The 26,416-nt window shown below is 35.7% G+C and overlaps 1 protein-coding gene across 1 annotated transcript; it reads left to right on the forward strand.

Annotated features, from left to right (window-relative positions):
* The first annotated feature begins 12,404 nt into the window (after positions 1-12,404).
* LOC130980698 (uncharacterized) lies at positions 12,405-25,354 on the forward strand. Its single transcript, XM_057904353.1, has 3 exons — positions 12,405-12,444; positions 23,882-24,983; positions 25,090-25,354. The coding sequence occupies exons 1-3, from the start codon at positions 12,405-12,407 to the stop codon at positions 25,352-25,354; spliced, it is 1,407 nt and encodes a 468-aa protein (XP_057760336.1).
* Positions 25,355-26,416: the final 1,062 nt, after the last annotated feature.

The raw sequence follows: 26,416 nt of genomic DNA on the forward strand, positions 1-26,416 counted from the left end.
TAGAACTTAAAGATTGAACCTTTCTTAACAAGAAAGTAACAAACTTCAAATTTTTGAATCAGTCACATCAAATGTTAATGTAATTTCGAAAATATGATATAAAGATAAGAAAAAGATTTTGAAAATAATTTGAAAAATATTTTTGAAATTTTCGAAAAATTGAAAAGGATATAATTTTTGAAAAAGATTTTGAAAAGATAAGATTTTTAAATTTTTGAAAATTTGACTTGACTTGTAAGAAACAACTAATTTTAAAAATTTTTGACCAAGTCAACCCAAAATTTCGAAAATGTGGAGGGAAATAAGGAAAAGATAATTTTTTTGATTTTTGAAATTTTAATTATGAGAGAGAAAAAACACAAACATGACCCAAAACATAAAAATTTTGGATCAAAACACAAAATGCATGCAAGAACACTATGAATGTCAAGATGAACACCAAGAATACTTTGAAGATCATGATGAACATCAAGAACATATTTTTGAAAAAAATTTTAATGCAAAGAAGACATGCAAGACACCAAACTTAGAAATCTTTAATGCATGGACTCTAACAAACGAAAAATGCACATAAAAAATAACAAACAACACAAAACAAGAAAACATCAAGATCAAACAAGAAGACTTGTCAAGAACAACTTGAAGATCATGAAGAACACCATGAATGCCTGAATTTTCGAAAAATGCAAGAAAAAATTTTAAAAATATGCAATTGACACCAAACTTAAAAATTGACTCAAGACTCAAACAAGAACACAAAATATTTTTTATTTTTATGATTTTATGATTTTTTTTGGATTTTTATTAAAATTTTTCGAAAATAAAGTTGGAAAAACGAAAAAGAAAAGAAAAATTTTGAAAAAGTTTTTGAAACGAAAATTACCTAATCTGAGCAACAAGATGAACCGTTAGTTGTCCAAACTCGAACAATCCCCAGCAACGGCGCCAAAAACTTGGTGGACGAAATTGTGATTCCTTTGTTATTGTATTTTGTAAAATTCATTGCTTTTTCAACTATGTGTGGACACAACTCCGTTCAACTTAACCAGCAAGTGTACTGGGTCATCCAAGTAATACCCTACGTGAGTAAGGGTCGATCCCACAGAGATTGTTGGTATGAAGCAAGCTATGGTCACCTTGTAAATCTCAGTTAGGCAGATTAAATGGTTTATGGATTTCGAAAATTAATAATAAATAGAAAATAAAAAGGGATAAAAATACTTATGTAAATCAATAGTGGGAGTTTCAGATAGGCGTGTGGAGATGCTAGAATCCTTTCGAATCTCTACTTTCTTATTGCTTTCATCCAATCCTTCTTACTCCTTTCCATGGCAAGCTGTATGTAGGGCATCACCATCATCAATGGCTGCTTTTAATCCTCTCGGGAAAATGGTCCTATGCGCTGTCACTGCACGGCTAATCGTCTGGAGGCATCACCCTTGTTGATAGCTACATCCCATCCTCTCAGTGAAAATGGTCCAAATGCTCTGTCACAGCACGGCTAATCATCTGTCGGTTCTCAATCAGGTTGGAATAGAATCCATTGATCCTTTTGCGTCTGTCACTAACGCCCAGCCTTCAGGAGTTTGAAGCTCGTCACAGTCATTCAATACCGGAATCCTACTCGGAATACCACAGACAACGTGAGACTTTCCGGATTCCCAGGATCCTACTCGGAATACCACAGACAAGGTTAGACTTTTCGGATCCCCATGAATGCCGCCATCTATCTAGCTTATACCACAAAGATTCTGTTGGAGAATCTAAGAGATATGCGCCCGGCCTAAGGTAGAACGGAAGTGGTTGTCAGTCACGCGCGTTCATAGGTGAGAATGATGATGAGTGTCACGGATCATCACATTCATCAGGTTGAAGTGCAACGAATATCTTAGAATAGGAATAAAGGGAATTGAATAGAAAATAGTAGTAATTGTATTGAAACTTTGAGGTGCAGCAGAGCTCCACACCCTTAATCTATGGTGTGTAGAAACTCCACCGTTGAAAATACATAAGTGAAAGGTTCAGGCATGGCCGAGAGGCCAGTCCCCATGATCTGAGAACTAAACGTCCCAAGATATCTAATACACTAGTAAAAAGTTCTATTTATAATAAACTAGCTACTAGGGTTTACAGAAGTAAGTAATTGATGCATAAATCCACTTCCGGGGCCCACTTGGTGTATGTTTGGGCTGAGCTTGATCTATCCACGAGCTGAGGCTTTTATTGGAGTTGAACGCCAAGTTATAACGTGTTTTGGGCGTTCAACTCCGGGTCGTGACGTGTTTCTGGCGTTTTACTCCAGACAGCAACATGGAACTGGCGTTGAGCGCCAGTTTACGTCGTTAATTCCCGAATAAGGTATGGACTATTATATATTGCTGGAAAGCTCTAGATGTCTACTTTCCAACACCGTTGAGAGCGCGCCATTTGGAGTTCTGTAGCTCCAGAAAATCCATTTCGAGTGCAGGGAGGTCAGATTCCAACAGCATCAGCAGTCTTTTTGTCAGCCTTTTTCAGAGTTTTGCTCAAGTCCCTCAATTTCAGTCAGAAATTACCTGAAATCACAGAAAAATACACAAACTCATAGTAAAGTCCAGAAATGTGAATTTAACATAAAAACTAATGAAAGCATCCCTAAAAGTAGCTTGAACTTACTAAAAACTACCTAAAAACAATGCCAAAAAGCGTATAAATTATCCGCTCATCAGCCTCCCAGCAAGATTTCTTTTGTTGTTTTCTTGATTTGCTTTACTTGTTGAGGTAGGGGTTGGATTGTTTGCAGTTGACCTTTTGTTCTTCATGCATATAGTCCTTTGTTCCTTGGTCATAATTCTCTTTTTGGTGTTTTTGTTGATTGCCTTCACTTCTTTGATTTCAACACTTGGGTGTTGTGGGATGGTTAGAGTATCCTCTTTATCAAGAACATCTTGGAATAGTAGCTCACTTGGTACAAGGATCTCTTTCTCTTGCTCTACCAATTCCTCATTTTCATCCTTATTAAGCACTTCTCCACTCCTTGAGCTGATGGCATGATATTCTTCCCCTGGCCTTGGGAAGACATTGGTTGTTTCATCAACAAAATATTATGCCAATTGTCTCATTTCCTCTTCTTGATTTCTCATTGAGATTTCTATATCTTCAATCACCTCTCTTACATTTTGCCTTAAAAACTCACTGAGTTGGACAATGAAGAGATATCTCTTGGAGAGTTCTTCTATTGCAAATTTTAAAAGGTTTTGTGGAGGTGCATAGGTTGGACAATTACGGGATGATAGTCCTTGATGAATGGGGTATGCAGCATTAAAATCCCAGCCAAAATTTCGGTAGTTATCATAATAATATGAACTATTTTGTGGCTCTGGGAGGTATTTCATTTTATTTGATTGCTCATACTCTATCATTCCTTGGTGATATTCTCAGCTACCATTAGGATAATGACTAGAATAATTTTTTGGTGGTGGGCAATATCCCATATGACATGATAGATCAAAATGTGAGGTAAACTCCATTCTTACTTGTAAAATGCTCTGTCTTAAATAATAATCACCAAAAGAAATTGGAATCTTCATTATCACATATGAGGGTTTTTTAGTGAGGCAATAACACAAACACCTTAGTAGCAAGAGAAAATAAAAAGAAACTCAATGACAAAAAAAACAAAAAGAAAGAAGAAAAGTGTCTAATCTAGGTAATCAACCAACCGATAGTTTGTTAATCACAATTAATCTCCGGCAACGGCGCCATAAAACTTGGTGACCGGATTTCACTACCCACATATAATGAATCCGTTCTTTGGCAAGCGCACCAAATTGTCGTCAAGTAATAACCCACAATGGAGTGGGATCATATCCACAAAGATTAATTGGATTAAGCAAGTAATAGTTGATTAATTATCCTGGTTAGACTATTCAGATTTTGAGTGATAAGCAAACAAGAAAATGTAAATGACTTGAAATTAAAGGAAAGCAATAAAGTGCAAGAAAGTAAATGGCAAAAAAAGTAAAGTACTAGAAAGTAAAGTGCTGGAATGTAAATGACCATAAAGTAAATAAAAGAAAGAAAAGTTAAAATAAACATTGGGATCAAGAGATATTGTATTCTCCAGATTAATTGATTTCATCTCATCTTCAATCATGCAACTCATTGACCTCTTGGCAATCATGAGTGATTGAGTCTCAATCCCTTGGTAACTCAATCTCTCCAATCTTGATAAATAGCCAATTCCTTGGTCTAGTTGCTCATGAGAGGAGATGAAGCTTGTTCCCAGATTATACCACACAGCATCATAGGTCCAAGTAATGGGAGAATTATATGTCACCATATCCAAACACCAAAACCCAGATTCTACTCAAGTGTGAGAAAGAATTTCAAGCATGATTTTATGTTTTCTCTTACAAGGTTCCCATAAAACCCAATTACATTCAATCTCTTTTCCAAGATAATTGAATGCTAGAATGAAGAACAAAATTCTTTCTAGTGAATCAAAGAGAGATGAATAGAAGAAGAAGAATAAAAATAATCAATCCATTGAAAAACAATAGAGCTCTCTTTCCCAATGAAAAGAGTTAGTAATTCATAACTAAAAGATATTTACAAAAGTAAGAAAGAAAAGAGAATAAATTGATGGTGAACAGAGAGGGTCCTAAGACTTCCCCCCAATCCAGCATGCCTAATTCTATGAAACTAAGGCCTTTATATAGGCTCTCCTAAATTAGAAACTTAAATGAAATTAAAAGTAAATTACAATAAAATGAAAATAAACTATTCTAGATTCTTCTTGTGGTCTTGATTGATTGATGAGTGTGGCTTGAATGAGAGTTAGAGTGGGCTTGGTTGAAGGTTGGGGGCTGCAGAAAGAAGTTGGCATGTGGTTCCAAGTGCCACTCCCACTTGATTTTGCCCTTTGGAGTATGACCCACTTTGCAACGTTGAAAGTATGGAGTTGGTTGGGCCACAAAATGAATGTCCACTATAAAGTATTATATATAGTTGAAAAGTCCTGGATGTCAGCTTTCGATCGCTTTTAGAATCAACTCATTTGGATCTCTGTAACTCAAGTTATGCCCATTTGAAGGTGACTAAGTCAGTTTGTTAGGTAGCTCGGCGTGCCACGCCCACTTCTGGTGTGCCACTCCCCATATGTTGTGAAAATGGCGTGCCACGCCTTCAATGATGCACCGAAATCTCCTCTCTGGCCATTTGAACTGGCGTGCCATGCCAATAGCACCAAGTGGCACGCCTAAGTCACAATTAAGGTTGGCGTGCCACGCCTTCGACATCAAGTGGCACGCCCATGTTGAACTCTTCAATCTATCTTGCTAGAATGTCTGCCTGGCGTGCCACGCCAGAACACCAAATGGCACACCCATTGATGAGAATAGGCTTCAAAAGCTTGACGTGCCATGCCCAGATTCCAAGTGGCACACTCATTGTGTTTTTCCTCCTTTTTATTGCTCTTTTCACCTAAAATTCAGTACAAACCTATTTCAAAGTAATGTACCATAATATATATCATTTGGTTCATGAAATTGTATTGATTCAGTGAGATTATGCTCTTTTTATGGCCCTTTTAGATAAGAAAAAGGATATATGATGCGCAGTCATCAGCCTACATGATATGTTAAATTATTGATTTATTCGTTAAGAGCCAACTAGAATTGACAATTTCTTTTTGTTGTTTTTTAAATACATTTGTTAAATTTATCATGTAAAACTGAGAAATATTGGTGATTTTTAAATTACTTTTACTTATAAAAATTAAATAAAATATATATTAGTGATTAACATGTCACATAAACATGTTTCGTAGAGAGATCATTAAAAAAGGAGTTAATCAATCTCACAAAGTTAAATATCAAAGGAGGAAATGATATTTTTTTTATCCAGGGACTCATAATCCTTCGTAAAAATTATCAGGAGTTGGGATGGATTCACTCTAGTAGTAGTAATAGTAGTCTCTAACAATTATCATAAAAGACAATGAGATTATTAAAAAAATATTATTTTTCGTCTTTAATATTTACTTTTGTGAGACTGATTAGTATTTCTATCAATGATTATTAAACTGTTGATTTATCCGTTAAGAGCTAGCTAGGATTGACAGATTTTTTTTGTTGGGAGTCTTATTATTTTTTGGGATAACTATCAAGGCCGTTTATTTATTTTTTTAAATACATTGGTTAAATTTATCTTGTAAAACTGACAAATATTAGTGATTTTTAAATTATTTTTATTTATAAAAATTAAATAAAATATATCTTAGTAATTAACATGTCATATAAGCATGTTCCGGAGAGACATCATTAAAAAAAGGGTTAATCAATCTCACAAAGTTAAATATTAAAGGCCGGCAATAATTTTTTTTCTTTTATTCAGGGCCTCATAATCCTTCGAAAAAATTATCAAGAGTTGGTGGAAAGGATATTCACTCTAATAATAATAATAATAATTATAATAATCTCTGACAATGATCTTAAAAGACAATGTGATTCTAAAAAAAATATTACTTTGGTCCTTAATCTTTACTTTTGTGAGTCTAATTACCTTTTTATCAATATTTTTTCTCTGTATTAATGAAATAAACATACATGCTATGTTAAACGGTTGATTTATCCGTTAAGAGTCAACTAGGATTGACAAATTCTTTTTTGTTGGGAGTCTTATTATTTTTTGGAGATAACTAAATCAGGGCCATTAATTTTTTTTAAATACATTAGTTAAATTTATTGTGTAAAAATAAAACTGAGAAATATTAATGATTTTTAAATTATTTTTACTTATAAAAATTAAATAAAATATATATTAGTAATTAACATGTCATATAAACATGTTTTGGAAAGAGATCATTAAAAAAGGCTTAATCAATCTCACAAAGTTAAATATCAAAAGTCGAAAATGTTATCATTTTTTTATTAAAGACCTCGTAATCTTTCGAAAAAATTATTAGGAGTTAGGATGGATATTCACTCTACTAATAATAATAATAATAATAATAATAATAATAATAATAATAATAATAATAATAATAATAATAATAATCTTTGACAATGATCTTAAAAGACAATGAGATTCTAAAAAAATATTATTTTTTATCCTTAATCTTTACTTTTGTGAGACTAATTAGCCTTTCTATCAATGTTTTTTCTCTGTATTAATGAAATAAACCTACATGCTATGTTAAACGGTTGATTTATCCGTTAGGAGTAGGGGTGCACATGGGGCCGGGTGAAGCCGGGTTCGCGTTGACCCAAACCCGACCTTAAATAATGACCTGGTCTATTTATGAGACCCTTACTCGGCCCTAAATCCGATGAAATCGTGTTACTTTCGGGTCACACTAAAGTCGGGTCTATACCGGGTGAAACCCGGGTCTTGATCAACTTTATCATGACATCACCAAAAGTTAGATTCTACATCTCTTAAACCTCTAAATTTTGAAAAATAATTATTCCATAACATCACAACATTCACATAATAATAATTTAGAGTCTAATAATAATAATTTAAAGTTTCATAATAATAATTATGTCAATTACACACTAAACATTCAAAGTTCAAAAGACAATTAAAATAAAGTTAATAACCAACACAAGATTAACATAATGATAATAATTTATAGTGTCATACTAACTAATAACAACAAAATATTAAGTAGTAAACAACTACATAACAAAATTCATTTGATTCATAGCTTGCTCTCAAGGTTGTGAACTTGATTCTTGTTGTGTGGATATTTTTAGTAACATCTGCAAAACATAGAAATTAGTCTCTCAAGATTATTATTTGAATTAAATTAAGTAATAAAGAAGGAATAAAAATATCATAAAGTAAATATACCATTAACAATCTTGTCACTACTGTCAAATTGATCAAACTCAAGCTCTTTAAATATCTGCTTAGATGGATACAACTAACTTTGAGTGCAGATTAAAACTTCTACCATTTTTGGTGACAAAGAGCTATGGTAAAGATCAACCACACGACCACCGGTACTAAAGCATGACTCAGATGCGACAGTTGAAACTGGAATACCAAAGACATCACGAGCTATGAGAGAAAGAATTCTATATTTTGATCCATTTAATTTTCACCAAGCCAATATATCAAAATTCTCATCTTCCACATCTACAGGATCTTCGGCCAAATATTTCTCAACATCTGATTTGCTATCTGCATTAGCTTTTTCCTTCTTTTGTTTTTTCCACAAATTCACTCTATTTGCAGCAACACCCTTAGCACTAGACTGACCAGTATCTTTATCATCCAAAACATCTCTAGAGGGACCGCCAACATCATTAAAAACTTTATCATCTACAATTTCTTTTGAATAAAATTTGTACAATGTCTCCAATGTAAATTTCACAAAACTAGTCATACTAGTAGCCACTTCCTTATCATATATATCCTCCAAACACCATGAAAGATAATCAAGTTTGTATCGAGGATCTAAAACAACGGCAACAAGTATCAAAGGATTAAACTTGTCAACTGGTCCCCAATATTTATCGTATTTAGCCTTTATAGAGCATGCCATAGTTTCCAATAATTCAGAATTGTTGTGGCTCCAAGATGTTAGTTGAGAATGTATAGATGCAATTTCATGAAAGCATTTGTTTGAAGTAACATGTAAAGAAGATGAGAAACACAAAGTAATCTCATAGAAAATTCTCAAAAAATCAATGAATAGCCTAGCATGTTGCCAATCAAGTGCCGTGGGTGGACTAACTTTCTTTTTACCCCCCACAATCCTCTCCAAACCATCTAAAGAAATCAGTTTCTTGATCATAAAGTCTATCAAAAGTTTTTTCAAATTTTTCAGCATGTTCCAACATTAGATAGGTGGAATTTCATCTAGTTGGAACATCCAAACAAACAAGACTTTTAGACTCTATCAACTCAGCCTCAATGCATTCTTTAAATTTTTTAATTCTTTGGGGAGAAGATCTAACATACCTAACAGCATTCTGAATGCTTTCAATGGAGGCATATTGCTCTTTAATCCCGTCATTCACTATCAAGTTGAGAACATGAGCACAACACCTCATTTGCAAATATTTTTTTCCGCACACCAATCCACCCCTTGTAGCTAATTTCCTTTGAAGGTAAGTGATAGTCCCGTCATTTGAAGATGCATTGTCTAATGTGATTGTGAAGACTTTTTCAATTCCTCACTCCCTCAAACATGTCTCGATTTCCCTTCCTATTTTTTCGCCCTTGTGGTTCTCAATCAAGCAAAAGTTGAGAATTCTCTTTTGTAGCTTCCATTTGTCATCAACGAAATGTGCAGTTAGACTCATGTAGCTAAAATTTTGATTTGATGTCCAACAATCTGATGTCAAACAACCTCGAGCACATGACTTTTCCAACCAAGCTTTAAGTTTTTTTTCTCATCTAAATAAAGCTGAAAGCAATCTCTTGACATTGTCATCCTAGATGGTACAGTGAATCTTGTCTCAAATCGATTAATCATTTTGCAAAATCCAATCTCTTCAACCACTTTAAAAGGGTGTTCATCAAGGATAATAAACTCAGCCATTGCCTTTCTACAATCTTCCAAGCTATAGCCATTGACTTTGGTGCAAGTTTTGCTGGCTTCACCTTCTTCACCAACCTTAGGCATATAGCCATGAAGTGTCCTATTTTTGCCTACTTTTGTAAATATCCACTTGTGAGAAACTTTCAAGTGTTTATTCATAGAATTTGTGCCATGTCTAGTTGGGTGACATAGATATACTTTTCGACAGTGATTACATTTGGCCTTGTGCTCTCTATTAGTCTCGCTAAATGGAAGCTGTTTAAAATGCGTCCAAACATAAGACTTTTTTCCCTTGCGAGTAGCCTGCTGTCCCTCGTTATTTTCAACCTTGTTTTCCTCATTAATATTTTCTGAGATGGGAGGTGCGACAGGAGTTGGGATAGGAGCAGTAGCAACCTCATGTTCTATGTCCATAGCTTTGTTGTCTTCGTTACTTTGGATTGCAATAAAACTAGGATCTCCTCCTTCCATTTGTATTTATCTAAACATAAAAAAAAGTTTATTTAACAATAACTCTAAAAAAACTGAGCATACTTAAATAACTGAACATAAATACAATATATCTAAATAACAACCAACATACTTAAACAACTGTTGAATCTCATCATTTAAATTTTAACAAATAAGAAAAATTCATAAGTCATAACACTTGGATCATCACTATACATTTACTATATTTTCCCCTGTTATGACGTCTTAATTAAGAAATGGTCTAGGTAAGCTTTGGCCAAGTTATCACCCTTGAGTTCCTTTTACTTGCTAGCTGTATTCAAACTCTGAAACAAAGGAATTAATTCGCTTTACTATCCTTTCTCATTATTTTCCTATCTCCTAACCATATTATAAAACTTAAAAGGAAAGCTTGTATACCCTTTTTTACTTAACTTCTATTCTAAAAAGGACAATATAATACAGGATAACTCCCTTTGATTATCTTAGTATTGATTATATCACTAGCCTAATCCTTAGTGGAATATTTCATTCATGAACAGGGTGGCATTTACTATATTTTTCGATATTGGCATGAATTAGAAATGTTTATTGGCATTTACTCACAATAACATAAAGTGCACAAATCAAGAAATTTGATTTCTAAATAACATCAAATTTGAAATTAAAGGAATCAATTATAATTATTGGTGGTGTAAATTATGAAAATCAAATTATTGTTCCTACTTCCTAAACAGAAATTTACAATATATCCCAATTCCTCTTATTTGCTAATTGCTATTTCTAATCATCAACAATTTTTTCCTACTTTCATCTAACTTGTAACACTCATCATTGAAGTATTCAAAATACAAACCAAAAAATTAAACAAAAAAAATCATTTTTGTTAGTTTTCCTCAGAATTAAACTAATTATGGCAAAAGCAATATCAACAATTTTATCAGTTCTCTCCCAAAAAATAACAAAGCAAACAAAATAAGTGAAGTATTTACTATTTAGCACCCAGTAGACCAGTAGTTACAGGAAAAAAATGAAAATCAATGATTTTTAACAAAAAAATTACCTGCTCTGTGTCTTGCGATGAACAATGCGTCGGTGAGTACTCTGAGTCTCTGAGAGGAGGTTGACGGCGAGTTGCTGGCACACGTGGTGGTTGACGATGAGTTGCTATAGTGGTTGATCTAACGTGGTGCAGAAAGAAGAAGAAGGTGAAAAAAGGGGACAGCAAAAAATTAAAGACAATTGGTGGTGTAGGAGACAATTGGTGGTGAGAAGGAGAGAGTGAGGTAAGATTAAGAAGCAGAAATAGCATGGAAGTGTGAAGGAGGAGCTCTCCACTAACCGTTGGGGTTGCGCTGCTGCGCTCAGGTAAAAGAGTTTGTGTGAGAGAGAGTGTGGATTACTGGGTTGTGTGCCCTAGCACCTGAGCATTGTGGACTGTGAAGTGTGGAGTGAACATTGAAGTATTGAACACAAAGCCTGAAAGCCAAACAGAATGCATATTTTTTTTAACTAACACCTACACGGGTCCAACGGGCCGGGACCGGGTGACCCGAGCCTTGGCCCGAACCCGATTTAATAAATAACTGGGGCTATCTATTGAAATCTCAGGTCTGACCGGACCATAACGAAGCCGGGCTAAATTAGTCCCGAAGTCGCCAGGCCCGGTCCGAGTTTTCGGGCCGGACCGGGTCTTGTGCACCCCTAGTTAAGAGTCAATTAGGATTGACAAATTCTTTTTTGTTGGGAGTCTTATTATTTTTTGGGGATAACTATCAGGACGTTTATTTATTTTTTTGAATACATTGGTTAAATTTATTGTCTAAAAATAAAACTAAAAAATATTAGTGATTTTTAAATTATTTTTACTTATAAAAATTAAATAAAATATATATTAGTAATTAACATGTCATATAAACATATTTCGGAAAGAGACCATTAAAAAAGAGATTAATCAATCTCACAAAGTTAAATATCAAAAGTCGAAAATTATATTTTTTTATTAAAGACTTCATAATCCTTCGAAAAATTATTAGGAGTTAGGATGAATATTCACTCTAATAATAATAATAATAATAATAATAATCATCGTCATCATCATCATCATCATCATCGGGTTCCCTATTGGATCACGTTAAAGTGGTCATGTAAATAGACATGGTTTAAATTGTTAGCCTATTTATTTTATGGATTTTAGCTTACAATTGATGTTTATTTTTTAGTCATTAATTTAATTTTTTTAGTTTAGTTTTTTAGTTTAATAATTCAATAATATACTTTATCCTATACTTTTAAATATTAATAACTAATTAATAATAAAAAATAATAAATTCTAATATCCTCTAACATTATTATTCATTTGATATGTTATACTAACACTACAGTAGGGGCGGAGGATAGCGGCGACTAAATAGTGGCAATGCCCATAATCGCCGAGAAATCGAAAGATAGCGGCAGAAGTGAGTGGCGGTATGGCAGATGCCGCCATGCACCACTGGATAGTGGCTAGCCAGTGACAACCGCCGCTCATTTGGGAGCGATTTCTTCAAGTCCCCTCTTTTGGGCGTGACTTCTTGGCGCGAAGAGAAGCAACAACAGAGGCGCGAAACACGCCCACCCCTCGTTCAGCAACGTATCCTGGCGACTACTTCAAGAAACGCCGCTAGGTAAGTTTCAATTAATAGTTTCAATTCCCTCTTATTCGAGTTTCCACCAATTGATTCTCCCCAAATTGTTCAGAAACCCGCGAGTTGAAGTTTGGAGCGCGCCAAACACATAGGAGGAAAACCCTAATTCATCAGTGGAAGAACCCACCCAAGTGACCCCCTGATCATAATTCAATTTGTGAGTTCCCCCTTGTCATGTTACAACCATTAATCGACTACCCCAATTTTGCTGAGCAACCCCCAATTTCTTGAGCTTTTGCCCATAATTACAGAAGCCCACCAAGCTGCCATCCGTGCTTCTCATCAATCGTGGGTGAAATAGTTCCACCATTCTCAGCCGTCCGCCAAGTTGAGCTATCGCCGTATCGCGGCCTCTCCCCTTTCATCTGGTTCGTTCTTTAATAACTGATCTTTTCTTCTTATTTACATTCTTGGTTCAGAAGTCTGATCGAGAGTTTGTCTATATATTATGCCAATTTGGGTTAATTGATGCTGTTTAGAGTTAGGGATTTCATTCATTCGACTTGTTCTATAATGAGCAGGCTCAGCTCGGTAATCAGTTTTATGTTTCTGTCATAACTTAAACTATTTGAACACTTTAGATTTGACTAGCTAGATAGCTAATTGATCTTAATTAACTAGCAGATTATAATTTTATCTTGTAAAATTTAATTCTAATTAGAGTATACATACATTTGTTCATGATCAGCAAGAATGGGTTGCTCTGTTATTTTTTCTATTAAGTAATGAGACCAGATTGTAAATAATTGTAAAAGATAATTCTAACCAGAGTATATACTCGCTTATTATCTAGACACCTCGAGTACCTTTCGCATGATGTATAAAAATTGCCAACACTATGAGTAGGGATCTGCAAAAGACATTGAACCAAGAAATTTATTGTAGGCTGAGAAACAAATAAACTTGACCAGTAACTAGTCTAATGATAATTCATTTAGTGGTTAGCATTATAATTAATAGTTGAGGATACAGCTTGGGGGAAAAGAGAACTACATTATGTCATTGTTTGATACTGTTTCATAAATTATAGTACAACATTTTTAAGGTCAGAAAAATCTTTCTTCAGAAAAGAACACTCAAAGTTATTGCATTTATAGTATACTGCAAAAAGAATCACAATGCACGGTACTAGACAATAAACTGATGATTCAATTTTTATATTTATAGTTTCAGATTTTAATTTATCCAAATCTTTTTAAACCCAATCCTTTCGTTACTCTGTTATCCAATAAACTAATGTTATTTTTCACCTTTTAACTTTCTGCTTCTCATATTTTTTATTTTTTATGTTATCTTTTATCCAATTATACTCTTTGCAGTTGGTTTTAAATATTTGATAAATCTTGTATAAAAGATAATATTTGAAATTTTATTAAATATTCAACATTATTAATTGCTGAATCAAAATGTAAAGATGTCAATAAATAGAGAGAAAAATAAAGACTAAATAAAGTAACTTGATTTGCATAACACTTTAAATTTTAGTTTAAATAACTTTGAGATATAAAGAATAACACTTCATTTAGAAAGATAAAATAGATTAATACATAGATAATTAAGGGGAAAAAACAGAGTAGGTTGGGGTTGCGAGAAATAGATATAGATGATATACAATAACAAATAATTAAATTTGAAATTCAAGGATACTTGTGATTGTCTTGTATTATAAATTTATAAATTTCAAAATAGATTGACTGAAGTTTATATATATTAGATTTTTATTAGAGATGAAAAATTAGGCATTAAATTTGTATCTGCATAAAAAAATATTTAATTTTAATCCTAAGATATATATTCATATATTGAAGCAGGTAATACTAGTCCAAAGTGTTATGCATCTTTACATTTTGTGCAAGAAGCGACGTTGTTTGGTGTCGGTTGCTAACTACTGCGCAAAGCAATTGCCAAAGTGTGTTTCACTCTCCGCTCCACTGTTTATAAGAGCTTCAACATAAATATCAGCAGAGAAGCTCTTAGAGCACAATCTGAACAAGGTTAACATTCTTCTGACTCTGTTATTTGTTATGATTATGATGATGTTGATTTGTTATTGTTGTTCTACTCATCTCTTGCGTAGGTGAGTAGTAGAAATGACCAGTATATTATTTATTAAAAGGAATAGATTAAATATGAATTCAGATTGATTCAAAGTACAATATTATTGAAGTGTTATAAGAAATATTCACAGTTGGCAACTTTTCAACACCATAACTTGGCCCTATTATCAATATTATTAAGTGTTATAAGCAATATTCTTTTAATTTTTTGGATATTCTTGGAGAATTGATGATATAGAATATTGGGGAATATTGGGTTGGTGACATCAATTTTTGCTTCATTATTTGAACAAGTTGACTGGGTTATAGATTTATTGATGCGGACGATAAATGGGAAGGGTGATAGCTAATTGACTGAAATTCTACTCATGCTTTAGGGATAATTTCTGTAGGGTACATAGAGAATACATATATAATCAAGCCAATTTTGACAACTACTAGCACTTTGTTATTGATTCTTCCAAGTGACAATTGATCCTTGGTATTTTTATTTTTCATATCCTCTGTTCCTGCTGGGTTATTTGTGCAATACAAATTGGTTTTTTGTTTAGCAAGTTTGCTAGAAAAGGGGAACCATTTATTTCGGCAAAATATGTATCTGTTAAATCTGATCCATCCAAATGGCTTTGATGGAACAATTTTACATTTGCTTCTTATTTGATGCTCTTTCAAACTTGTACATTCGATTATACAATTCTTATTTGAGTTAGCTGCATTTATAAGAATTCAGATTCTCACGTTTAAATGTTCTTGTTTGAACTTTGTTTTCCCCAAGTAAATAAAATATTGGGTTTTTCTTGAGTAGATCATACAGTCATATAGTTTCCATTTTTTCTACTATTATTATTCATCTCTGATGATTATGAGATGAAAACTTTTATAGTCTATCCGTGTGTAGAGAAGAAGAACAATGAATAAAAAATTGTTGGGCTCTTAGCGTGTTTCCTGTAGGTCCTACAGCTCATGAAGGAAAGGATATTTCACCTGCTAGCATTTTTTGGTACCCATATCTTTTTTGTCTGACCCTTTGACGTTAGAATTTTTGTTAGTAAAGAATTTTATAAAAATAGTCGCGTTGTAGATATAGATTCTAAACCAACAGAAATCTCTTCGTACAAACGTTTTAGTTGTCACAAGTAACAAACCCTTTAAAATTGATAACCGAGTATTTAAACCTCGGGTCGTCTTCTCAAGGAATTGCAGGGAGGTGTTCTTATTATTGGCTATGAAAAAGGTAAAATTGGGGTTTTTGGAATTTGGGCAATGGGCACAGGTATATTTTCAAAGTAATAAAAATAAATAAATAACTGTAAAATAAACTCTTGGCAAGGTATAAGAACTGAAAGTCCTATCCTTATCAATTGTGATGAGAATTGGATTTTAATCCCACTTAGTTAACCTTTACTAAACAAAGGAAGGTCAAGTGGACTAATTAATTTGATACCTAAAGTCCTAGTCTTTCCTTTGGAAAGGCTAGAGTTATTGGAACTCAAATTAATTAGCAACTCCCAATTTCAACCACTGCTTTATTTGACAGCTCAAGCGTCACCAATTACTCAACCACAGCCAAAAGGGTAACAGGAAAATCTAAATTATTTATATAAATAAAAAATAGCAATCATCAATCTGAAATACCTCAAAATCATAAATTAATAACTCAATCAAATGTAACATGGGCAGTTATAGTCAAATAAAGAAGTTGAGTTGAACATAGAAATTCATAAATTAAATTGACAAAATAAATAAAAGGAACATTGAACCTGTAATTGAAGATGAAATAATCCTGAAGTGATAAGAAATCCTAATCCTAAAATAAATTCTAATCCTAATCCTAATCCTAAGAGAGAGGAGAGAACCTCTCTCTCTAAAAACTACATCTAAAACTAAAATTATGAATTATGAGAGCATGATGAGTCTCTGCAAGTTCCCTGACTTTAATAAGTGTTTCTGGGCCGAAAACTGGGTTGAAATGCAGCCCAGAATCTCTGCCAGCGACTTTTGTAATTCTGCAGATCGCGCACGTCACGCGATCGCGTCATCCATGCGGACGCGTCATTTGCGTTTTTCCCTGCCACGCATTCGCGTCGTCCACGCTTCCGTGTCACTTGTGCTTTTCCAATCCACACGGTCACGTGAGCCATGCGGCCGCGTCACTGCGAATTCCTTTCTTCCGCGCGGTCGCGTTGCTGACGCGTACGCGTCACTTTTCGCTGGTCATCTCTTCAATTTCTTGTGTTCCTTCCATTTTTGCAAGCTTTCTTCCCAATCTCTCACTCATTCATGCCCTATAAAGCCTGAAACACTTAACACACAGATCAAGGCATCGAATGGTAATAAGAGAGGATTAGATTAGCTAAATTAAGACCAAAGAAGCTTGTTTTCAATCATGTAATAATTTTAGGAAGGAAATATAAATGCATGCTAATTATATGAATAAGTGGGTAAAGACCATGATAAAACCACACAATTAAGCACATTGTAAACCATAAAATAGTGGTTTATCAACCTCCCCACACTTAAACATTAGCATGTCCTCATGCTAAACTCAAGGAGATCAAATAAATGAGTAGGGAAAGACAAGACTCATGCAATGCAACCTATGAAATGTGAATGCAACTACATGCTAAAATGGTTCTACCTACTTGGTGAAAAAGTAAATAAATCTTTCAAGAATAAATATGAACTGGATTTCACTAATTCAAATCACAAAATACAATATAAATAGCTTGCAAGAAGAAGATAGCACATAAAAGCAGGGAACATAGAATTAAGCACTGAACCCTTACTAGTAGTGTATATCATTCTAACTCTCAAGTGTCTAGGGTCAATTCTCTCAATTCTCTACTAATCTTGCTTTCTATAGCTTGCTCTTCATCTAACAATCAACACAAATTTAATGCACCAATACACAAATCAAGAGGTCTTTTAAGGGTTGTAATGGGGTTAGGGTTAAGGTAGGATTGTATTTGGCCAGGTGGACTAAAATCTGAATCCTTAATTAACATAAACTTTCCACCTAACTTAAGACAATTCATTTAATTAAAATACAAAATCTAACTTCCCATTAACTGTGTTTATTACATGTTCATGCATCCTAAATTTGAGTTTAGTACATATGCATTGATTACAACACTTACTTTGGGGCATTTTGTCCCCTTTTATTACTTGCTTCTCTTTTTTTTTTAATGCATATGATTAAGGTTTTGAATGCATAAACATGTTCTTAACATTTTTCATATTTTCACACAAAGTCTAACATACTCAATTCCCAAACCAAACGTTTCCAAACCCACTTTTCCCCACACTTAATTCATGAACATTCTCACTAGTCTAAGCTAATCAAGGATTCAAATTAGGGACATTATTATTTTCTGCTTAGAGTTAGTGATGAGCTAAAGTAAAGAACAAGGGATAAAATAGGCTCAACATGGGTTTGCAAAGGATAATAAAAGGTAAGGCCATAAGGGTATGTAAGCTCAGTGAAACAAGGCCTCAATCATATAAGTGCATGTATACATCAAATAATGGAAATATATAATTGAGCAAGACAAAGATCACAATTTTAGAGAGAGAAACACACACCAAGAGTAAAATATTGGTTGATAAAATGCAACCAATCAAATAGGCTCAAAATCTCACTAGTTTTGTGTGTTCGAGCTCTAAACTATGTTCCAAAATAATATTTCTTCAAACAAGTTTTTTTTTAAAAGTTTTATTCAAATTAGTGAAATACTATAAAAATTTCTTGAAAAAGAAAATATTACTTTAACCAAGTGGTAAAATATGCACAAAAAGAAACAAACATGCAATCAAACATGCAAATTCAACAATGAAAAACAAAAATTAGTGTTGAGAAGGGACTAATTAACCCGTGGAGATCGGTATCAACCTCCCCACACTTAAAGGTTGCACCATCCTCGGTGCATGCTGAGATGTGCAGGTGGACGGGTTGTTCCAACTGATGCTTTCCTTCAAGGATTGTGCAGATGGACTTGTTTGTCTCCCCTTTTAGAAGTTTCTCCGTTTTTTCATCTTCGGTGGCCAGCCTGGAAGAAGAGAAAAAGAAGAACAGTAATATCCAGAAGTAAAGATAAGAAAATAAATGAAGTATGGGTGGGTTAATGCCAAATAATAAGGGTCTCAATTACATGGTAGCTACAACATGCAAGTGAAAAAATAATAGAAGTCATGGCATGCCAGTGGTACAAAATGTACAACAATGGGGAAGAGAGTGGAAGAGGAGAGATAATATAAATTCATGTCAATGCAAAAGTAATACAAAGAAAAAAAAGATTGGCATTGATAATATTACCTAACCAGAATAACGCAAGTCACTAAGCACCCAAAATAGTTCAAGAGAAGATGCACGGTTAAATAAGAAAATCAAACACCAAAGAAAAAATAATGAATTTAGAAAATAAAATAAAAATTATGTACAAAATGAAGATGCAATGAATGAAATATATAAATAAATTAAGTAAAATAAAATAAGAGATAAGAAGAATGAGAAGGGAAAGAATGGAAGAAGAAGTAAGTAAGAAACGAGGGAGGAAAAATTAGGATTGGGGAAGAAAAGATAAGATATTTGGCAAATTAGGATAAGCTGTGCGGCGCAAGCGACGCGATCGCGTGGGGCACGTGGTCGCACGACTTGCGCTGATACTGATTGACACGGTCGCGTCAGTCACGCGGTCGCGTGACACAATTCATGTTACTGGCGCAAGGGCAGCCGCGCGCTCGCACAACTCTCTGTTCAAATTATTATTAGTGCCAAATTTTAGGTGACGCGATCGCATGGGGCATGCGATCGCGTGAGTGGGCTTTAGAAGAATGTGACGCAGTCGCGTGGGTTACGTGGCCGCGTGGGTAGAATTGTGCATTCAGCACCAATCCAGCACCACTCTAGCACAATAATTGGTTGTGCACCTTTTTACGTCGAAATCCAGGGCACGCGGCCGCGTGGGGCACGCAGTCGCGTGGGAGGCCATTATTCCCATATGACGCGGTCGCGTGGGACGATTTGTGCCATTGGCACGCCTCCAGCCACGCTCTCGCGCGACTCTCTATTCGTTTTTATTTTCTCCCCTCTCCTTGCGACGCGGACGCGTCGCTGATGCGGTCGCGTCGCGTGGCAAATTTTTTTTTATGCATGAAAAATGCAGAATGCATTGCTAATATGAATGTTATGCAAAACTCCCGGTTCAATATAATAAGATAAAATAAGACTCAGAAACAAATAAAACTAGATAAAAATGAAAAAGAAACAATCATACCATGGTGGGTTGTCTCCCACCTAGCACTTTTAGTTAAAGTCCTTAAGTTGGACATTTGGTGAGCTCCCTGTTATGGTGGTTTATGCTTGTACTGATCCAGAAATTCCCACCAATGTTTGTACTTTCAGTAGCCTCCGGGGTCCCAAACTAAGCATGTAAAGCCCTTAAGAAGCTTCAAACAGATTCTTAGGCTTCCCGGGTGACAAATGTCAGAACAGATTCCAGGATCCCAAACCTTACTTTTACACCCGTTTTTGTCTCGATCTGCATTTTTCCAGCCGGGTGAAAGGTGATCTGAAATCTCACTGCAGCGACCAAACAGCTTCCTAGACCCATTCAGTTGAGCTTTACACCAACCTTTGCGTTTAAACTTAAAGCTTCCAACCATAATGAACCTTGCAGGACAATTCTTACCACTAACCATCTTCCTCTTACTCTTGATGCCACAGAGAGTTCTAAGTTGACCATCCGTCTCTAGTAGCCCATATTCAAGTGGGAAGGTAAAGGATAAGGATAGGAATTTTACCCACTTGAGTTGTGTTGGACGGTAATGGTTTTGGGAGAGATATTTCTAATGAATTTGCAAGTTCCACTCCCTTGTGCTCTTCTCTGACAACTTTCACCTCTTTGTAAGCTTCTTCAATCTCAACCTCTTCCTCTTGGTAGCTTTCTGCCAGTTCAATCTCTTCTTTATTGCTCACCAAGGGCATGGGAGGTTGTGCCTCTTCTTCTTGAATCTCCATCTCTTGATTAACCTCTTCCAAGTCTTCTGTCATGACATGCCTTGGAGGTTGTACACCTTCCTCAACAATAAATTCAAATTCCTTAGAAGAGGGTTCTGTGACTTGAGGTTCCCGTGGAGGTTCTGCATCTCCTAAATCTTCAGCCACTTCTTCCTCTGTAACTATTATGGCTTTCTCCACTTATTCCAGTACAAAATCATACTCCTTATTGTCCACTGGAGTCTCTAGTGTCTCTTTCATGCTACGTTCTTCATTAGATTGTCCACATGAAGCCATGGGGGTTCTTAGAGTATCCGAACGTCGGGAAGCTAATTGATTTATCGCTTGATTCAATTGATGAAGGGTTGCGTGAAATTGATCCACTGTTTCCTTGAGATGATCCATTGATTCTCGTTTTGCTTGGGTATCATAAGTAAGACCATAGTGCTCTTGGATCGATGGATATGGAGATGGTGTATATTGAGGTGGTGGTTCTTGGGAGTAATTGGGGTGAAATTGTGGTGGTTCTATATATGGTTCATTTGGCTCATAAGATGGTTGGTATGGTGGTTGAGGGTTAGGATCATATGAGGATGTTTGGTGGTAAGGGGCTTGTGAGTATGGTGGTCCAAAGCTATGTTGAGGAGGGGGTTCATAGGTATATGGTGGTGGTTGTTGATAATCAAAAGAGTGCTCACCATAGCCATTGCCTTGATATGCATCACAGAATGGTTGTTGATAGTCCATTGGAGGTGGTTGTTGCCATGGGGGTTGATCAAATCCTTGTGGCTCCTCCCATCCTTGATTGTTCCAACCATGGTACATGTTGTCATTATAATCTCCTCTTCCTGCAACATAATTATAACCAGACTCATAGCCAAAGGGGTGAGAGTTCATAGTAGTGAGAGATAATAAAAACAAAAATTAACAAAAAGAAAATATTTTGAAAAAGATTTAAATTTTGAAAAATAAGATAAGATAAGATAAAAAAATTTTAAATCTGAAAATTATTTTTTTTTTTGAAAAATATTTACAATAACCAATAATAAGGCACACATTTGCAATTCCCCGGCAACGGCGCCATTTTGATGTTAGGATTTTTGCTAGTAAAGAATTTTATAAAAAATAGTCGCATTGTAGATATAGATTCTAAACCAATAGAAATCCCTTCGTACAAACGTTTTGGTTGTCACAAGTAACAAACCCCTTTAAAATTGATAATCGAGTATTTAAACCTCGGGTTGTCTTCTCAAGGAATTGCAGGGAGGTGTTCTTATTATTGGCTATGAAAAAGGTAAAACTGGGGTTTTTGGAATTTGGGCAATGGGCACAGGTATATTTTCAAAGCAATAAAAATAAATAAATAACTGTAAAATAAACTCTTGGCAAGGTATAAGAAGTGGAAGTCCTATCCTTATCAATTGTGATGAGAATTGGATTTTAATCCCATTTAGTTAACCTTTACTAAACAAAGGAAGGTCAAGTGGACTAATTAATTTGATACCTAAAGTCCTAGTCTTTCCTTTGGAAAGGCTAGAGTTATTGGAACTCAAATTAATTAGCAACTCCCAATTTCAACCACTGCTTTATTTGACAGCTCAAGAGTCACCAATTACTCAATCACAGCCAAAAGGGTAACAGGAAAATCCAAATTATTTATATAAATAAAAGATAGCAATCATCAATCTGAAATACCTCAAAATCATAAATTAATAACTCAATCAAATGTAACATGGGCAGTTATAGCCAAATAAAGAAGTTGAGTTGAACATAGAAATTCATAAATTAAATTGAGAAAATAAATAAAAGGAACATTGAACCTGTAATTGAAGATGAAATAATCCTGAAGTGATAAGAAATCCTAATCCTAAAATAAATTCTAATCCTAATCCTAATCCTAAGAGAGAGGAGAGGACCTCTCTCTCTAAAAACTACATCTAAAACTAAAATTATGAATTATGAGAGCATGATGAGTCTCTGCAAGTTTCCTGACTTTAATCTGTGTTTCTGGGCCGAAAACTGGGTTGAAATGCGGCCCAGAATCTCTGCCAGCGACTTTTGTAATTCTGCAGATCGCGCACGTCACGCGATCGCGTCATCCATGCGGACGCGTCATTCGCGTTTTTCCTGCCACGCGTTCGCGTCGTCCACGCTTCCGCGTCACTTGTGCTTTTCCAATCTGCGCGGTCGCGTAAGCCATGCGGCCGCATCACTGCGAATTCCTTTCTTCCGTGCGGTCACGTTGCTGACGCATACGTGTCACTTCTCGCTGGTCATCTCCTTAATTTCTTGTGTTCCTTCCATTTTTGCAAGCTTCCTTCCCAATCTCTCACTCATTCATGCCCTATAAAGCCTGAAACACTTAACACACAGATCAAGGCATCGAATGGTAATAAGAGAGGATTAAGATTAGCTAAATTAAGACCGAAGAAGCATGTTTTCAATCATGTAATAATTTTAGGAAGGAAATATAAATGCATGCTAATTATATGAATAAGTGGGTAAAGACCATGATAAAACCACACAATTAAGCACATTGTAAACCATAAAATAGTGGTTTATCACCCTTCTTGCTGTGCAATATTTATTTATTTTTTTATTTTCTTTTACACTGAACAAATTATTTTTCTTACATGCTAAAAGACAGCATAAGATGACTAGTTATATTTATTTCACCCGCTAGCATTTTTGGTACCCATATGTAACATTCAATCCTGTTTTTTTTTTCATATTTTGAGATGATTTGAATATTCCGTTCTCTGTGCCTTATGATGGATTAATTATAGTTATTGTTTAATTTATTTTTTATTTTTAACAATTATTTTTTATTTCCTTTTTATCTTTTAAGGGAGTATTTCTTAATATTTTCATTTTTTGGACTTGGAACCAGCACTTCTTTCTACCAGTATTTTTTAAAGAAAGCACAAAATTTTTTGCAATGAGTAAGCCTCCTACCAATTACCTTTCGTGTGCTACATGTTATCCGGGATGCTAGTAACTTTGTTTCTTTTCCCGTTTTGAGATATTCCGTCTTATAATTGTGATTAACTGTGGTTGTTTCTCTTAACACAAATCCAAATTTTATTTCAATAGGTTTTTTAGTATTAGGCATCTATTTACTGTATATTTATTTGTTCGTGCTATTTCATTTAATAAGACATCGATAAAAGTTGGATTACAAAGCCACGAGGTAGTGCAGAATACAGGGATGGTCTGAATAGATTTCTTGATTTCGCCTTTGCAAATGCATCATCGGATGGGATGATACATTGTCCATGCCCTTTGTGTGGGTTCCGGTTTTTCCAAACTAGAGAGGATGCCTACGATCATCTTCTGATGAAACCCTTTCCCCCTAACTATACCTTTTGTTTACATCACGGTGAGAGGACCGTAGACAAGAGTTCTAGAGGTAGAGAAACTTTAGAATCCACTGGAAACTCAGGAAATCAAATGCTTGACATGGTCCACGAGGCCTTCAACATTCCGGGACTGCAGGGTGATGATGAAAACATTATGGATGAAGTGGTCGGAGATGGTGCGGAGGGATTGCCGAACTTATCTGACGAGCCTAGTTGCGAGGCTCGTGCCTTTCACAAATTGCTTGAGGACGGCGAGCAGAGATTATATCCAGGATGCTCAAGATTCTCGAAGCTGTCTTTCTTGGTGAGACTTTACCACATAAAGTGCATGTGCGGAGTTAGCAACAAGGCTTTCGGATTGATTCTGGAGCTATTGGGGGATGTCTTTGAGCATGCAAGGATTCCGAAGACCTTGCACGATGCCAAGAGGATCATAAGGAAGCTCGATATTGAGTACAAGAAGATAGATGCATGTCCAAATGACTATATGCTATATACGGGTTCCGACCATGACCTCTCCAGATGCAAAAGGTGTGGAGCATCCAGGTGGAAGCAAAAGACCAGGAAGAATTCCATTGTAAGGATCAACGCCGTTGTCAAGAAGAATGGGAAACCTCAGGCGGCGAAAGTTCTTCGTTATTTTCCTCTGATTCCACGGTTGCAGAGATTATTCATGTATAGCAAGACAGCCGTGGACATGTTGTGGCACAAGAGAGGAACCAACTCTGACGGTTACTTAAGGCATCCCAGGGACGGCGAGGGTTGGAAATCATTTGACAGGAGATACACTGACTTCTCTGGCGATCCGCGCAATGTTCGCCTAGCCCTGGCCAGTGATGGCTTTAACCCTTATGGAAACCTCAGTTCAAAGTACTCAATATGGCCAGTGATTCTTATTCCGTACAACCTACCCCCATGGATTTGCATGAAATAAACCAACTTCATTCTCTCTATGATAATTCCCAGTCCTAAAATGCCTGGTAATGACATAGATATCTACTTACAGCCTGATCGATGAGCTCAAGTTGCTGTGGGCCAGTGTCGATACGTATGACGCCAATGAGAAGAAAACATTCAATATGCGAGCTGCATTGATGTGGACTATCAGCGATTTTCCTGGCTTGGGCAATTTATCTGGCTGGAATACTTACGGCGGGAGAGCTTGCCCCACGTGCAATTTGGATGCCGAGACTAGGCGACTCACCTTCAGTCAGAAATGGTGTTATATGGGTCATCGTCGCTTTTTGAATCGCAATCACAGATATAGATAGGATCGGAGTAGATTTGATGGCAAGGTAGAGGATAGATCCCCACCTACCAAATTGACTGGTAGGGATGTCCTGAGACAATTGAAGGGTGTTCCCGTCTCACAAGGCAAGGTGCAAGCGATGGGCAGTAAAAGAAGGCGCGGACAGCAGACCCTGGTCCAAGACGAGTCTCCCTGAAAAAAGAGGAGTGTATTCTTTGATCTGCCGTATTGGGAGAACAACGAATTACGTCACAACCTTGACGTGATGCACATAGAGAAGAATGTATGCGACAACATTGTTTTCACCATGTTGAACGAGAGCGGTAAGTCCAAAGACCACCTAAAAGCTCAAAAAGATCTCCAGTTGATGGGCATCCGACATGATATGTGGCCAGTTGAAGGTGGAAAGTATCCCGCTGCAGTCTTTACCATGCGGAATCCAGAGAAGGATGTCCTTCTTAGGACAATTAAGAATGTGGTCTTTCCAGACGGGTACTCTAGCAACATCTCTCGCTGCATTGATTTAAAATAGCGCAAGTTATTCGGCTTGAAGAGTCATGACTGTCATATTCTAATGGAACATCTACTGCCAATTGCGTCAAAACACATGTTACCCACCCCAATGTCTGCCATATTGGCTGAGTTATCAGCCTTTTTCCGAATAATATGCAGTAAATCCATAGATCCTCAACAACTTCCTCTCTTTCAGGATTGTGTAGTCCATACCTTGTGCCACATGGAGATGATATTTCCACCTTCCTTCTTCACAGTTATGGTTCATCTAACGGTGCATTTGGTCGAGGAGGTCCGTCTCGGTGGCCCAGTGCATTACCGGTGGATGTACCCAATTGAGAGGTATTGTTCCGCTTAATATAACTCGACCTGTTTATAAACGGATAGCTGTCATCTAATAATTTGTACTTTATGTTCTCAAAGGTACCTATGTCGTCTCAAGCAGTACGTGCATAACAGGGCACAACCGGAAGGATCGATTGCAGAGGGCTACTTATCCGAGGAGATTCTCACATTCTGTTCTAGATATCTAGATAATGTCGAGACTAGGATCAACCGACTGATGCGCGTT

This window comes from Arachis stenosperma, chromosome 5 (genome assembly GCF_014773155.1).
Source record: "Arachis stenosperma cultivar V10309 chromosome 5, arast.V10309.gnm1.PFL2, whole genome shotgun sequence".
Lineage (NCBI taxonomy): Eukaryota > Viridiplantae > Streptophyta > Magnoliopsida > Fabales > Fabaceae > Arachis > Arachis stenosperma.